This window comes from Bos indicus x Bos taurus, chromosome 13, assembly GCF_003369695.1.
Source record: "Bos indicus x Bos taurus breed Angus x Brahman F1 hybrid chromosome 13, Bos_hybrid_MaternalHap_v2.0, whole genome shotgun sequence".
NCBI classification, from domain to species: Eukaryota; Metazoa; Chordata; class Mammalia; order Artiodactyla; family Bovidae; genus Bos; species Bos indicus x Bos taurus.
The window spans coordinates 62,524,453-62,542,497 of record NC_040088.1 but is presented as its reverse complement, the minus strand read 5'-3'; the positions used below and the strand labels follow the sequence as shown (position 1 = coordinate 62,542,497).

The 18,045-nt window shown below is 35.7% G+C and overlaps 1 protein-coding gene across 1 annotated transcript in view; it reads left to right on the top strand.

Moving 5' to 3' along the window:
• Window positions 1-18,045, top strand: part of MALRD1 (MAM and LDL receptor class A domain containing 1) — a 570,138-nt gene that overhangs the window by 186,523 nt on the left and 365,570 nt on the right. Inside the window, exons 22-23 of the mRNA XM_027560003.1 lie at window positions 10,725-10,881; window positions 14,499-14,609. Of these exons, the coding sequence (XP_027415804.1) occupies window positions 10,725-10,881; window positions 14,499-14,609 (268 nt within the window). The remainder of the gene's footprint in view (window positions 1-10,724; window positions 10,882-14,498; window positions 14,610-18,045) is intronic.

Sequence of the window (18,045 nt, the reverse complement as noted above, 5' to 3'; positions counted from 1 at the left end):
AACATTCTTCATCTCCTTAGCTTTGTATTATGATTTTTTTGTTTCCAACTTTATCTCGATATAATTGATAATACAGCATTGTGTAAGCTTGTTATATAATGTAATAATTCTCTATATGTGCATACTGCAAAATGATTACCAGAGTAAGGTTAATTAATACATTCATCATTAAAGTCTTTTCTTGTGTGACTCAGGCTTCTTATTTTGGCCACATCATCATTAGCCCTCTCTCCTGTTCTTCTAGTGAATCTGTTTACTCTGCAAATGTGGGACTCTGTGTCATGCATGGTGCTTTCTTTCAACAATCTCCAAACCATCCTTTCAAACTTGGTTGAAAGTCAATTCTGCGAAACTCTCTGATCTCTCTCTAGTCAAATCCAAATAGTTCTTTGGGTATTAGCTGTATTCCAGCATGTGTCTGAGAATACCACTAATATTAATTTACTTGTCTAATGCCTTCATGATACTGTATCTTGAGAAAAAGGGTGCTAACAATTTGACTATTTTACAACACCTACCATTGTGCTGATTGCATACTAAGTAACTGTGAGAAAAAAGGGATGATGAAAAGACAACACAATTGAAGCATTTGCTATTTGGACCAATAGAGGAGTTCTTAAAAAATAAATAAAAGCTAAAAGCAAAGCCAGAGGAGATTGGAGACAATAATAAAATTTTGATGATAAAATTAGTTCTCTTTTCCAAACTGCTTTAGATAGAATTATGGTGCTTTTATGGATTATTTCCTGATATGCTTTTAACTTATGTGCATAGGTATATTACACTTATTAACTTTGGATATATTTTACATGAGATGTATGCAGTACTTGTAAAAGAGAAGACAGAGAAAAATATCTTGGGCTGTAATTTCTTTGGAGAAATCACTAAGTTTAAAATAAAATTTCCTGATATTAAAGTAGGGATCTAAATTTTTTCCAGGGATTACTTTTCAGTCTATTTTAAATTAAACACAAAGTTATCTAATGAAACACAGTTATCCTGTTGGTTAGGATGTCTTGAACTCAAATTAATATTCTGGGAAAGCTTTTAGTGAGTTAATTAGAAAATATAGATTTTTTTAAATTAAATGATATTTATTAAATTATTTTAAAATTTAAATATTAAATTTGGTAATTCAATTTTTATCAGCAAAATTTTTGAAACAAATATGACTGCCCAGTAGTATCAATAGCATTGATGTATTTCAAAGATTGATTTAAAAGGAAAGGACACAAGAGGCTTTTCATGAAGTAGAATAGTTGGCTCCAAAGTTGTCCTGGACTAGACCCATTCGCTGTTCACATTCAGTTCAAAGAAGATTTCCCTTTTAACACGTTAAACTGTTATAGCTTGTACCATGTTCATTTCATTACTAGCATTGCCTTAGTTTACATTCCCGTTGTGACATTCTGTATTCACGTTATTAGGAAAACAGAGGATTAGCCACAAAACACTGTGGTAGTGTTTGTTTACATTTTCAAATACTTCTAACGTGATCTACATCTTTTGTATATTCAGAATTTCGATTGCCCTTTCCAACACAGACCAGTGATACTATAAATAACTGATAACAGCAACTGCTGATGAGCAGTGCTGTAGAATAATGTAAAGGTCAAAGAATGATAGTTCATGATCATCCTTAACAAAGTATACCAGGCTTTAAAATACTGATGTTGAACTCCGGTGGCCTGGCACAGGGAATTCATGGCACAGAATGAATCCCCTTTCATCAGTGTGATTGTGAGAAGGTTAAGAATCAGAACCGAATTACCTGCTCTCTGTACAGATGCAGAGATCTGAGGGTCAGCTTTCTGTGTGCAACACAGGACAACAGATAGTTTTACACATCATAGCTGCTCCTCACTCATGCTTTATTGCTAGTTTAATCTCTAGTACAGTGTGGCATTTTAAAAAAATGGGAAAAAGGTAGAAGTGCTTAATCTCAAGGCACCATAGCTTTAATAATATTGAAAAATATTCAAATACAGGAATCATTTAAAATTTGAGCATAGAACATTTTAGTTTTTATCAGACCCTGATAATGTTGAATGAATAAGAATCTGACTGGAAAATATGACTCATTTGCATACTTGTGATTGCCATTTACATCTGACAAGCCTGTTGCCTGTTAACAGAGACGGCTTGTACATTTCTTTTACCTCCTTGACACTAGCAGGCTTATGCTGATTTTAGATTATGGAATCAGCCCAACTGCTTTTCAAAAGGAAAATATGTCCAAGCAGTTATCTCTCCATTACAGATATATATATTTTTTGATACAGAATGCTATACTTCTGCTTATTCTCATTTCTCTTTCGACTTTCAGCTACTATATTTGTAAAACTAAATTAAGTGGCCAGTAGAAGGAAAGAAAGCTTAAATATAGTTGGGCTTCTCAATCTTTTTCATGACATGGAGCCTGTAGAAAATGATGATACTGGTAAGATCCACTGGGTAAATTAGAGGAGATTTGATTTTATGTGTACCATGCTTAAGATAAAAAGTCCATGTGACTGAGAGACTGAACAATAATAACAAATATTTTCTTTATATAATTATGGTAAAAGGAATAAAGCAAGTATTGGAAGATATTAAATATTAGACTCAAATAATGCTAATGCTTTTTTTCCCAGAAAGATAACAAGATCTTTAATTTGCTTCCTATTAAAGTCTTTTCAAATTTTTTATTATGACAAAATATATCTAACATACAATTTTACACATATAATAAACATTTCTTTCTCCACGTTCTTGACAGCATTTTTTTTTTTTTCTGGGAGGGGTTTATAATAGCCATCCCAGTGAGTGGGAAATGATATCACACGGTGGTTCTGATTTGTATTTCCCTAATGATAGTGACATTGACTATCTTTGTATGTGCTTAGCTAATTTGCATAGTTATTCATGTCCTTTGCTCATTTTGAATGGGGTTTTTGTTTTTTATTGTTGAGTTGTAGGAGTTCCTTGTATATTCTGGATATTAATCTCTTATCAGAGTATGATTTGCAAATATTTTCTCAGATTCTATGTGCTGACTTTTCACTCTGTTGTTAGTGTTCATTGATGCATACAAGCTTTACTTCTGGCATAGTTCAGTTTATCTATTTTTCCTTTGGTTACCTTTGCTTTTGGTATCATAGCCAACAAATAGCCACCAAATTCAACATCATGAGGCTTTTTCCCTAGTCTGTATTTGGGCTGTGCCATGCAGCATGTGGGATCTTAGTTCCCTGACCAGGGATTGAACCTCTGCCCCCTGCACTGAGAGCATGGAGTCTTAATCACTAAACCCCCAAGGAAAGTCCTCCTCTAAACTTTCTTCTGAGAGTTTTATAGCTCTTATGTTTAGGATTTTGATTTAATCTTTGTGTGGGATATAAAGGTAAAGGTCCAGCTTCATTATTTTGCAAATGGATATCTTACTTCTCCTAACCATTTTTTCCTTTTCCTTTCTCCTCCCTACTGTCCCCACCTCCTTCTTCTCTTCCTCCTTTTCCTCCTCTTCTCCTTCTACTACTAAAACGTAGGGCCTTTTTCCACATTATATAACGGAAAATGTATTGTTCTAACAATTATTAAAAAAATTCTTTAATCTCAAAGTTATCGTTGCTAAAGTGTTCATTTCAGGAAGGATAATGAAGCTTGAATGTTTATTTTTCTGCATATTCCTTTTGGATTAGCATCTTCATTTAGCAACTTTTAACTGTTAGCAAATTTGAGCAATGGGTCTCAAAATTTAATATGCCCCAGAATAAGCTGAAAAATTTGTTGAATGAACCTTACTCCAGAGTTACTGATTCAGTAGGTTTGAGATAGGGCCCAAGAGGTGAGGCTAATGCTGCTAATTCAGACATCATACTTATAGGACAACTAGTAGAAGATATTCTGGGGTAAGAGAAATGTTCTATATCCAGTGTGGTGGCTATACAGATGTAAAAGGTTATTAAAAACCATCAAACTTAACATTTAAAATATAAGCAGTTTACTGTATATTAATTATAATGCAGTTTAAAAAATAACTTCTGAGGAACACTGAAAAATAGATAAGTGGAAATACATACTTGAATAGGAAGGTTATTTTGTAAAAATATCAGTTCTATCTAAGCATAACTCAAGTGTTCTTATTTTAAAAAGAGTATAAGGCATGGGGTGATGAATCTAAGTCCCCAGTCCTGACTTCAGTATTTTGCAAGTTACCATTGGCAAATTTTTTTAGTTATCTCATGTATGAAATAGTAATGAATAATCCTACTTTCTTAAGTCTTGTTGCAAGTATCAAATAATAAACTATTATTTAATACTCCCTAATTTAAAGGCATACTAATTTAAAGACTGATCTAAAAATTCCAATATTTTATACATTGTAGGAGCTAGTGTTTCTTTGGTCTGAAATCTATTTAACAAAGAATATACATACATGAGCATTCTAAATTCCTATTTTGGCATTAGATGATAAATACAGCTGTGTTGTGTAAATTTAGGAGTTTCCATATAAGACCTCTATATTTATCAGTTGTTATCTTTTAAATATATTTATTCTTGCCTCACAAAGAGCTGCTCTCCAGGGAATGTCATACAATATTGAAACAAGAACCATGGATGCTCCTAATTAAAACAGTTGGCTTTAATACCTTTGTTATTAAATTTTGTGTTGATAAAACCCCAGCTGGTTATGTAAAATTTCAACAAATGTTTTTTTCATTTTTTTGTTTCATAAGACTAGGAAGGAGAAATCTAAAAGGCACTGCTCAAATTGTAAATCCCTTTTTCACAATTGAGGTGCAAATTTTATTTGTAAAGAAGAATTTTTTTATAGAAAAGCAAGAAATATCTACTGCTTTTATTTAGCAACACATTCAGGAAATATTTATTAAGCATCCGTTGAGTTTAAGCCATTTTACAAGGTGTTCTAGATACCGTAATAGATTAAGTTAAAATATATGCCTTCATATGTCTATGTGAGACTTTAGCTTCATATGGAGAAGGCAATGGCAGAAGGCATGGAGAAGGCAATGGCAACTCACTCCAGTACTCTTGCCTGGAAAATCCCATGGATGGAGGAGCCTGGTAGGCTGCAGATGAGAGATGCTATGGAAGGTAAATCTTTAGGAAAAAGACTAAGGATAGAGGTTATACTCATCTCATCTTAGGGAATGAGATGGCTGGATGGCTGATGCAATGGACATGAACTTGGGCAAACTCTGGGAGATGGTGAGATACAGGGAGACCTGGCATTCTGCAGTCCATGGGGTCGCGAAGAGTTGGACATGACCAGGTGACTGAACAGCAACAGAGGTTATACATTGTCCAGAAGAAAGACCAACATAAGGGAGACAGAGAGAAGGAAATACATGATGTATTCAAGTAAATGCATGAACACATACAATGAGTATAAATCTGGGTGGCTGAGTGAAATAATATATGAAAGTTGAAGCTGGATGTTAGTATAGAAAGTTATTTCTCAGATCTCGATGAGTTGAGACTTTTATCCAAAGAATGGTGCTGAATAAACTGTGGTCTGTGGGCCAGTTTTTGCCTAATGCCTGTTTTTGTTAGTGTAGTTTTTTTTTGGAACATGGCTATAATCATTCATTTAAGTGGTCCATGGATGCTTTCATGCTGCAGAGTTGAATAGTTGTAACAAAGACCATATGACCCCAAAAGCCTAAAATACTTTCTCTGTGGCCTTCACAGAAAAAAAGTTCTCTGACCCCCACTAAGATACCAATTCAGCCTGAAAGAGGCTTCCCTTGTGGCTCAAATGGTAAAGAATCTGCCTGCAATTCAGGAAACCTGGGTTTTGTGGTTGAGAAGATCCTCTGGAGAAGGGAATGGCTACTCACTTCAGTATTCTTGCCTGGAGAATTCTATGGAGAGAGAAGCCTGGTGGGCTACAGTCCACAGGGTCACAAAGAGTCAGACACAACTGAGCAACTAACTCACTTTTTCTCGTTATGAAAGACCGCTCTATGGACAGGCTTGTTACAAGAAAATGATGATATCAACAAGCTTGCACCAGAAGCAAATTAATTCAGTGCTTCCTTTATCAAGAAATTCTAACTATTAAAAAAATGAAACAAAATAGTCAGCTGATCAGGACAGTGTATGTAATGAATTGATGTGTATTTTACCAAGGCTTCTTACGTACTTGCAATCCAGGAACATACAATTTAGTTCAGGGATCTCACTTTAAGTAAGTAAAGGTGTATTGAAGATTTCTAAGCCAGATGGTAGAATCAAATGTATATTGTAAAGGACCAATAAAATCAAATAGAAACTTTTTCTTTTTTGGTCTTTTGCAATGTTCCAGCAGAATGTAGAGGGTATATGTGGAATTTTGGAATCCTGCACATCTGGTTTCAGACCTGGGTGGGGATCAGGGATGGGGGTGGGGTCATGTCCTGACACTCAAGAAGGAATGTTCCTTTTCCCTTATATTTTAAAAATCCCACATGAGAACTCTGAGTGTTCTGTCTTATTTAAGAAGGTTACTCCAGCAGTCGGTGGATCAGATTGTGGAGCTGGTAGGAGGGGTGGGGAGGAGTTACACATGGCAAGGATGGTTCATTGCAGACATGAGGGTGATACTATGGAAATCCCCAGGAGAATTATACTGTTGAACACTTTGTATTTTCTGCTACTCATGAAGGTAATCAAGTTCATGACAACTTTCAGTCACTCATGTACCATCAGGTATATTACAACAGCCTGTTACAGTATTATAATCATAAGATATATCTCAACACAGAGGATAAGCCTGAAGAATATGTCCCTCATACTGTACCTGTATATTTTGATTTGTCCATGCAAGGCTTTATTTTTTACAGTCTATGGGGTCGCAAAGAGTTGGACATGACTGAGCAACTTCACTTCACTTCTCAAATAAGAGGGAAATGTCAATTTTTAAATCACTTAATCTGTGTAATACTGAGGCTCTAGAAACTGATTATCCTATGATGCTTAGGCAGCATTTTAAAAAATAGCTTGACTGTAAATCAGATCTATTTTTATAATGACTTTTTAATGACTTCTGTATCATCACCTGGATCTTTACTTTTGTGACACCTGGATATAAAGCTGTGCTTTCTTTAAACCTTTACTACTGTGGTTTATGCTATGTTTTATTAGAAAAGGTATATTTCTATAAAACATCATACTTCCTGCCCTGTATGAGAAAAGACAGTTTGAAGGCTGGGAGAGAGATGCTGATATTTTATGAGTGACAGCACTGTTAGGTATGATCATTACTGCTGTACTCTTTCCAGGAGGGGAGTTGATTTCCTTTGCAGGTACGTGCTCAAATAATTTCATCTCAGGCACGTGCTTGGATCATTCTTCATTTTCCTTTAGACATTATACACACATCATATGTCCTCAATTAAGGCCTATAAAACTAGTAACCAGATGATATACTTTTACACTGGTCCTGTGTGGATGTGCTTCTGCATGTTCAGTCCTCATTTGTGTCCAGCTGTTTGCCACCCTGTGGACTGTAGCCCTCCACACTGCTCTGTCCATGGGATTTTCCAGCAAGAATACTGGGGTTGCCATTTCCTCCTCCAGTGGATCTTCCTGACCCAGGGATTGAACCCATGTCTCCTGCCTTGGAGGCAGATTCTTTTACCGCTGATCCGTTGGGGAAGCCCAGTGTGCATAGGGCAGTGTTAAAACACAAATGCAGTTATATTGTTTACATTTTTCAAATGGATCTCCTGAAATGTCTCCCTTTTTCCTTTTCTTTGCAGGTGAGGGGATATTTCAAGGGAATATAATTAGAATTGTTCCAACAATTCATTTACTCTCGTTATTGTGATTGAATTTTCTCAAATTGTATTGTTGGGGGAAATGAAGCATTTGTATATTTTCATTGTCTAGTTGCTGTGAAATTAGTGCAAGGACCTCCAGTTGAAGAACCATTGATTAGATGCTTTTATCATTACTAGAATTATGACTTTTAGTCACCAAATACTTCCATGGTCTCCAAATCTATTCATACTGTTCTGTCTTTTTATATTTTTTCTCCCCTAGCCTGGAACATATTATTATAAAATTTCCTTGCATAATATCAACTGATCTACAGCTCTAGTATTCCCTTGGTGTTTTTGTTTCCACATGTGATTTTAAAAGTATTTTTTGCTTATCAAGTATTTTTGAGAGTATCAACTATTGTTGAGAGTGAACCAGACACTGTGTAAGAGATGAAATAGTCATGGCCCCAAAGATAAAACATTACCATTTGGCAGTATTTCATCCTGTTGTTCTTCCTTATATAAATATGTAGTTATATAATCAATTCAGTTCAGTCACTCAGTCATGTCTGACTCTTTGCAACCCCATGGACTGTAGCATGCTAGGCCTCCCTGTCCATCACCAACACCCGGAGTTTACTCAGACTCAAGTTCATTGCCATCCAACCATCTCATCCTCTGTCGTCCCCTTCTCCTCCCTCCTGCCATCTTTCCCAGCATCAGGGTCTTTTCCAATGAGTCAGTTCTTCGCATCAGGTGGCCAAAGTATTGGAGCTTCAGCATCAATCCTTCCAATGAATATTCAGGACTGATTTTGTTTAGGATGGACTGGTTGGATCTCCTTTCTCTCCAAGAGACTCTCAAGAGTCTTCTCCAGCACCACAGTTCAAAAGCATCAATTCTTCAGTGCTCAGCTTTCTTTATAGTCCAACTCTGACATCCATACATGACTACTGGAAAAACCATAGCTTTGGCTAGATGGACCTTTGTTGGCAAAGTAACGTCTCTGCTTTTTAATACAGTCCTAGTTTTTAGTATTTCCTCTTATAGTTAGTAATCTTTATATATTATTTAAAATTTTTTCTCAGTCCCATATCATGAAGATATTATTACATATCCTAGACAAGATTTATTGTTTTACTTTTCACATTTCGGGTATATTCTTCCTGTAATTTATTATTTTTGAATGCTGTGAAATAGGGGTCAAAGTTCCTCATAGGACTACATAATTTGTTCAATCCACATTGAAAAGATTGTCCTTTCCTTCACTGCTCTAAAGAACTAAGATTTTCATAAATCAGATGTACAAATATGTATAGAATTTTAAGACTTTTTAATCCATTTCTCTGGCCCATTTTTCTGTCTTGACTCCAGTACAACTCTATCTTGATTATTCTACCTTTATAATGAATCTTGATATCTGATTAAGTAAATTCTTCAACTTTGCTTTCCTTTGTGATAAAATGGCTATTCTTAGTTCTTTGGATATCTGTATTAAGCTTACAGTCAGTTTGCCAATTTTGGGGAAAAAAGTCTACTGAAATGGAGCTGAATTTCAGTGAATCCTGAACCACTGAATAATTCATGTATTCATCTTTGTTCTCAGCATCTGTGGGATCCTGGGATATTAAGCACACACAAGGAAAAAAGCTGGAACTGTTTAGTCATTGACACACAATGCTGACAATTTAAAGTGATAATCCTGCCTCTTAAAAATAATCTTAATTCATAACCTGTGTAGTTCATAGGACACTAAACTCTTTATTCCATTAGCAGCAATTAGTGACATAAACATAATCACAAATCACAACTCCCACTTATTAAATATATTAGATGGGCCAGGTACTGTGTTAGAGGTTCCACTTATTTCTAATTCCTGTTAATAACATGGAGCTATCCTATTTTATAAACGAAGAAAGCAGTAGGTTCAGAGAGGTTAAATAACTTGCCTAAAGTGCCATCTAGTAAATGCTGTGGCCAGGGCTCAGCCCTGTCATGCATCTTGTCCACAGTCACATTCCCACTGCCGGACAAGTAAGACTCGAAAGACTGACTCAGTAAACATGTGACTGGATGAACACTTTCCTCTTTGTCTCCATCTGTTTTCTATTAATGTTTCATATTACTTTCCTCCAGAAGTTATACAGTTTTCCAAATGGTTTTAATAAGTAGCAAGTTTAAACTCTATGGTACTCGTGTCTCATGTGGTGAAAAAGTGCTGTGAAAGCTAATTAATCAAAGAAGTGAAAGAATACCTGAATTTTCAGCAATCACTTCCTTATTTAATATTTCAAAAAGCTCTGTGTTGCATAGCATGTCTTATCTCTTTTTTGAATTGATAATTAAAATAAGGGTATAAACTCTATCCTTTATGGCAAGATTACACTGATATTTGTTTCCATCATTAGTTTCCCTCTCCTGTATGAAATTCAGAGAGAAAAGACACACATTAAAAATTATCTACCAATTTATTAAAATATGTTTAAGTAAAACTGACTTAATAGAGAAAATAAATTTGAACCTGAAAGACTTTAGACCAGTTAATAGAACCCCAGGACAGTTCATTTCTCTTTTTCATGCTTTAATTATTTATATTTATAGTTACATTTTTTATGCCTCTTCTAAATGTTTTCAGTGTTTCAAAGTCTCATTTTACCCGCATAAAAATAAGCTCTACAAAACTGATCAGAGTATTGGCAGTACTGTTGTAAAAAAAAAAAAAAAGATCAAGTCATTACATGTTATATTTGGTAATTTTAGCCTTTACCGTAATTTTTGCACATTGTACCAATGCTACATAGATTAAAAATTAAAATAGAAGAATGTCTATGCTGAAGGTTATGAGTCGTCATTATGCTAAACAGCATGTTATATTCTTAGGACAAATTACAGAACTGTAATGTATGATCAATGACAAACTGTATTTATGAGTTTCTTCTTCGTTTTTATCTGATAAACACATCCTTCTTTCCCTAGAAATACCGCAGATGGCTGGTACCTGTATGCTGATAGTTCCAATGGAAATTTTGGTGACATAGCTGATATCCTTACTCCTGTCATTTCACGCACGGGACCAAAATGTACCCTGGTGTTCTGGACTCATATGAATGGTGCCACAGTTGGTTCTCTCCAGGTACTGCTTAGGCAACGGCGTTTTCCAAATTTGTTCTATAAAAGTTCATACTATGCAATTTAGTGTTGTTAAAATATATCGTGTGCTAATAAATGAGAAATGGACAATTACCAACAATTATCAACTGGTTTCAAAACATTATGACTGAAAAAATTTAGAATTGGACCTGAATGTCTAATAGAATTTTTTTAACTACCCTATTTATGATTATGGTCTATTTTAGGTCATTTTATTTTCTCTTCTATTTTTTTTCAAATGTATTTGACATATAAAAGTGTGTCAAGACCATTTATAAACATGTAAAGTTTGTTTTAAAACTCAAGTAGCCAGTTGACCTCATGTTTGTTTGTTTGTTTTTTTTAATTTATTGAGGTATAGTTTATAATGTTGTATATGATTATGGAATTTACTCTGAGGCTACAGCTTCTGTGTGATACTGTTTTACGCTTGAAACATGTCATAGGTTTCAGAGTCAATATTCTGTGAATAACACAACAAATGAATATAAACACTTGGGTGATATTTAGATGTGCATTCTTGTTATCTTTGATGTAGTGGTGCTACATTCTCCAATAGTCTCTTTCAAATTGTTTCTTGGTTTAAAAAATATATATATATATGTATATATACACACACACACATATATATATATATTAAACTGTTTGAAACTCACAAAAGGTTGCAAGAATCTCACAGGCAACTCTAATGTATCTTTCACTCAGAGATTCTTTTTCTTGTCCACTATCCCAATAGAATCTTTTGTAGGAAAATTTTAATTCAATATAGAATTATTTATCACACTCCATTGTTATCTCTTTCTAGTATCTTTTTAAAAAATTAATTTTTTTTTTGACTGCGCTGGATGTTCAGGGCGGTGCGCTGGCTTTTCTCCAGTTGCAGTGAGCCAGGGTTGTTCTCTAGTTGCGGTGCGCAGGCTTCTCGTGGTGGCTTCTCTTGGGCGCAGGCCCAAGGCATCGCAGGCTTCAGTGGTTGTGGCCTGTGGGCTCAGCAGTGGCGGCTTGCAGCCTCTAGAGTGCAGACTGAGTAGTTGTGCTGCACAGGCTTACTTGCTCCATGACATGTGGGATCTTCCTGGACCAAGGATTGAACCCATGTCCCCTGTATTGTCAGGAGGACTCCCAACCACTGGACCACCAGGGAAGCCCTATATTTAGTATATTTGCAAAGAGGTGACACTTGGGTTACCTGCTTTCTTTTTCCCAACAAGTAGAGAGAAATACACTGTAGATCACCTGCTTATCCATTTCTTTTCAGCTAGCTTGATGTAATTTTAGTATTATTCTAGGATTTTTCTGGCAATATTAAGTATTATATCCCCCCAAATTAGATAAACATATCTTATTTGTAAAATGCTGTTACTTTTTTAATTGGAAATATGTTAAATTTATAAATCAATTTTGGAATAGTTTTATTTATTATAGGTGAGACTTTCCACCAAAAACAGTTAAAGACTAAACCTGTTTGTGTATATGTATGTGTGCATATAATAACCTGAAAACATCCAAGTAGGCTTGTAGATTGAAGTTATAATTTACCTCTGTGTTACACTGACTCTTTAAAAATTGTTTTAGAGAAAACAATCAATACAACTGACTACAGGGTTTCCATCAGAAAAATGAGAATTATTTAGTGGGTGTATTTTGTGGTTGAGATTAATTGTCTGAAATAGGCTTTCATATTTTTTTAATATGAGTTTACATTAGTAGATGAAAAATTAAAAACAGCCTTAAATTTTATAAGCAATTAATTATCAAATAATTACAGTGGTAATACATACAATCCATATTTTTCTGCATGGCTGAATAAAAGGACATTAAATGTTGGTACTATGTTATATGAACACAGTTTTATTTAGTGATTTGTATGTACAGCAATATTCATACAAAGAAGACCTATTTCCTATATACTCATTTTCAGTTCAGTTCAGTCGCTCAGTCGTGTCTGACTCTTTGCAACCCCATGAATCACAGCATGCCAGGCCTCCCTGTCTATCACCATCTCCCAGAGTTCACTCAGACTCACTTCCGTTGAGTCAGTGATGCCATCCAGCCATCTCATCCTCTGTCGTCCCCTTCTCCTCCTGCCCCCAATCCCTCCCAGCATCAGAGTCTTTTCCAATGAGTCAACTCTTCGCATGAGGTGGCCAAAGTACTGAAGTTTCAGCTTTAGCATCATTCCTTCCAAAGAAATCCCAGGGCTGATCTCCTTCAGAATGGACTGGTTGGATCTCCTTGCAGTCCAAGGGACTCTCAAGAGTCTTCTCCAACACCACAGTTCAAAAGCATCAATTCTCGGTGCTCAGCCTTCTTCACAGTCCAACTCTCACATCCATACATGACCACTGGAAAAACCATAGCCTTGACTCATTTAGTATCCTTCAAAAATGATTTTTTACATTTTTTAGAAATTCTGTTTTCTTGACTTCAATATGTTTAAAATTCAACTTGAATTTTATGGACCAAGAATTTAGTGGTATTTTTGCTAGCTGCATACTAATTTTTATATGACTCTGAAAACTCTAACTTTGTAAAAATAACCATTTCTATTTAACATCTTTAAAAACCAATGATGAAAGCATTCAAAATTAACTTCACTCTCAAAAACCAAAACCTTTCCACACCTTTATGTGAATAATAATTCCATTGTACATATTTGTATTTTTAAAAAGTAATGTCGTGATATAATTAAATACATCATCTAATTCAGTTATTTTAAAACGTGAAACTATTCTTCTCAGTTACTCCCTTGATGGCTCTTTTTGTGTCATCTAAATGAAGAGCCATGATTATTTATCTGCTGAGTCTCAATTTGCCTTTAGAATGAGGGCCCAGTAGTACTCGTGTGAATGTTCTAAGTCGCTTCAGTTGTGCCTGACTCTTTACAGCACTATGGACCGTAGCCCACCAGGCTCCTCTGTCCATGGAATTCTCCAGGCAAGAATACTGGAGTGGGTTGCCATGCCCTCCTCCAGGGCATCTTCCTGACCCAGGGATCGAATCCATGTCTCTTAAGTCTCTTGCATGTTCTTTACCACTAGTGCCACTTGGGAAGCCACCCCCTCCCCCGCCCCAGTAGTACTGGTGAGAGTTCATTGGGTGGGGAACTCTTAATGGCTTAGATAAGAAGATGCCTGCTTATATCACCCATACGTGCTGTTGGAATTGAATTGGCGTCTGTTGTAATTTCACCATCCCCACTGAACACAAGGTCATTCTCAAAACTATGTTTCAGTAAATAATCCTGTGCTTTTCATGTGACTACATGAATGTTATTCAGTATTGAAACTTCAAGTTGTTTCTGCTGTCAGATTTTAAAAGATAAGGTAGTTAAGAATTCTTAATTAAATGGTGCCCAGATACCTTCAGACTTGACTGACAGATATTCATGCACAACTTTATTACACAGAGCTAGTAAGGTACCCTGGGGGACTCAGTGCTGTTCTAGAAAACAAAGATATCTAATGAAAATTGTCTGAGCTTTTCTCTCAGGGATTCATGTTGACATTAAAATTAAAAGAAATACTGGGAAAATTCTACATGTTTAAAATGTATCAAGGCACAATGTTTCAATACTTCTTACTTGATTTATCTCTGCAGGTACTCAGCAAGAAAGACAATGTTACTTCTAAATTGTGGGCTCAAAGTGGACAGCAAGGTGCACAGTGGAAAAAAGTGGAGCTGTTTTTAGGTGTTCATTCCCATATACAGGTTTGTAATCCAAGTTAAGATGATGATTGAGTTTTGTTGATTTTTTTCTTTATTTCCTCTACCCCTGTCTTCTGGCCTCTCATTCCCATTCTGGTATGTTACATGAATGCGTACCACTCCATATAGCATTTTCCATAAGGAATTTACAGTTCCGGACTGCCCTAATTTTGTTCCTAATCAGACAACCATATTTCTAGGAATATTTAATTTTAGTGACAACCATCATGCCTCCACAGTCTCATACACCACTCTATTTTGCAAATAGATTCTCAGAGACTGTAGAGTAATTACCTTCATTTATTTCAAACCTGATTAAACAGACCTTTGAAAGTACACTGCATTGTTGAACATTATTAGAGAAAACAGGTTTACATGACTGAAAAATATTTGGGGAAGCACAAAATTGTGTGATGCTGTATTTGTCTTCATGTAAAATACAATAATATTAGGATAAGACCTAAAAGTAAAGGAAAAGAATGAATGATACCTAGATTAAAACATTTAACCCAAAAGTAATTATGTGACAAGATATTTAATGTGAATTTTATTTTTTATGGATTATGTGGCAAAAAAGAGCTCCTAGGATGTGTGATTTTTGCTTTTGGAGGTTTGTCTTGTCTGACATGAAGGGATATTTACTGGATGATAATGCTTAACTGTTAAGATTTAGAATGGATATGGGAAAGTGAGAATCCAGAGCCATTTATGTCATTTTTTCTCAGTTTTAACTGCACAAGCCTGAATTCTTTGAATTTACAGCATGTATCTATAGATGGTATAATATCTTTGCTAATGATCGCAATTCCAGTCCTCTATATAACAGCTGCTGCTGCTGCTGCTGCTAAGTTGCTTCAGTCATGTCCAACTCTGTGCGACCCCATAGACAGCCTCCCACCAGGCTCCCCCGTCCCTGGGATTCTCCAGGCAAGAACACTGGAGTGGGTTGCCATTTCCTTCTCCAATGCATGAAACTGAAAAGTGAAAGTGAAGTCGCCCAGTCGAGTCCGACTCTTTGCGACCCCATGGACTGCAGCCTACCAGGCTCCTCTGTCCATGGGATTTTCCAGGCAAGAGTACTGGAGTGGGGTGCCATTGCCTTCTCCACTGTATAACAGCAAATGTAGTCAAATCAGCTGTGAATATTCAGTAACTGTATCTGCAGTCATGTGCCATATCTGATAGATCAGCCCATGTCAACTCCAATGGAAGCACAGGCTAGATACAGCTCTTGTAAGGCACTGATACTTGTAACTTCCCTGGTTGTTCAAGGGTTAAGACCTCGTCTTCTAATGCAGGTGGTGTGGTCTCAATCCCTGGTAGGGGAGCTAAGATCCCGCATGCCTCCTGGCCAGAAAGCCAAACACAAAACAGAAGCAGTATTGTAAAAAAAATTCAATAAAGACTTAAAGAAAAGGTAACATTTTAAAATAAATAAATAAAGGCATTGATTCAGCATTATCCCCAATTTCTTAGAATGTTAGGTATAATAAATCTATCTTGCTGGAACCTAGTTTTCTGAAGGGTCATTTGTAGATAATTTAGGAAATGAACGAGAAATAAGTTCAACTTGAGAATAAGAAAGATTGGACAACAATATAGTGGCCTTGCACTGTGTGAAATTTATTATTAAAGGATTCTACCTGTTTAACCCTCAAGACCTTTTAACAGAGGCAAGAAGGATCATCAGCAAGAACATGTAGAAGGTTCAGCTGCTGCCAGGCGTCAGCTTCCACTTCAGGCAGTGGATTCTTAACTATTCTGTGCAAGTAGAATATTTGCATAGTAAAATCTTGTTCAAAACAACATTAAGAGGGTTTTAAGCAGAGGAATCAATTATTAATTTAGTCTTTCTGAAATTTAATTTTTCATATATGGAATTTGCAGAGGAATATGCTCATGTTGTTTGAATCTTAAGATGAAATTTTAATGGTTTGTTAATATTTGATATTTAATATGATTCATTCCTTTAATAAAAGCATATTAAGAACCTACTATGTGCAGGAAAGCACATTACTATGCACTGGAGAAATAGTAATGGAGCATATATATTATCTACTGTTCTTCCAGTTTTATATTATCATTCTCTTTAGCATCAGAAACATGAGTGCCTTTAACCTTTGAGTAGAAGTATATCGTATTTTTAGAAATTATATACTGAGTCAGCACTGGGTCATTTTCAAAGTTATATTTGAGAACCACAATTTAATCATAATCTTTAATTATAATAATTTTATAACTAGAGCAATCATGTACATAGCACTTACTAACTGCTAAGTACTCTTCTATGAATAAAAATTTTATTCATAGAATAATGTTCTATGTAATGTTATAAGGGACTTATATTATTATCTCCATTTTATAGATTAGAATACAGAGATACTTAAAAGTTGGGTAACTTGCCCTATTTATATAACTACACAAAGGCAGTGATAGGCTTTAAGTACAGGCAGGTCAAGTGCAAGTCCATAATACAGATGCCATGCTTATTGCTTCCTATGTTTTATAAAATAATTGATCCAACTTTTATTGTACTAAAAAAAATATGCTTGTGCTTTTTTTTGTTGTTGTTTTTTGGTTTTTTTGAAGTATATATTTTTTTTATTTTATTTTTAAACTTTACATAATTGTATTAGTTTTGCCAAATATCAAAATGAATCCACCACAGGTATACATGTGTTCCCCATCCTGAACCCTCCTCCCTCCTCCCTCCCCATACCATCCCTCTGGGTCGTCCCAGTGCACTAGCCCCAAGCATCCAGTATCGTGTATCGAACCTGGACTGGCAACTCGTTTCTTACATGATATTTTACATGTTTCAATGTCATTCTCCCAAATCTTCCCACCCTCTCCCTCTCCCACAGAGTCCATAAGACTGTTCTATACATCAGTGTCTCTTTTGCTGTCTCGTACACTGGGTTATTATTACCATCTTTCTAAATTCCATATATATGCGTTAGTATACTGTATTTATGTTTTTCCTTCTGGCTTACTTCACTCTGTATAATAGGCTCCAGTTTCATCCACCTCATTAGAACTGATTCAAATGTATTCTTTTTAATGGCTGAGTAATACTCCATTGTGTATATGTACCACAGCTTTCTTATCCATTCATCTGCTGATGGACATCTAGGTTGCTTCCATGTCCTGGCTATTATAAACAGTGCTGCGCTGAACATTGGGGTACATGTGTCCCTTTCCCTTCTGGTTTCCTCAGTGTATATGCCCAGCAGTGGGATTGCTGGATCATAAGGCAGTTCTATTTCCAGTTTTTTAAGGAATCTCCACACTGTTCTCCATAGTGGCTGTACTAGTTTGCATTCCCACCAACAGTGTAAGAGGGTTCCCTTTTATCCACACCCTCTCCAGCATTTATTACTTGTAGACTTTTGGATCGCAGCCATTCTGACTGGTGTGAAATGGTACCTCATAGTGGTTT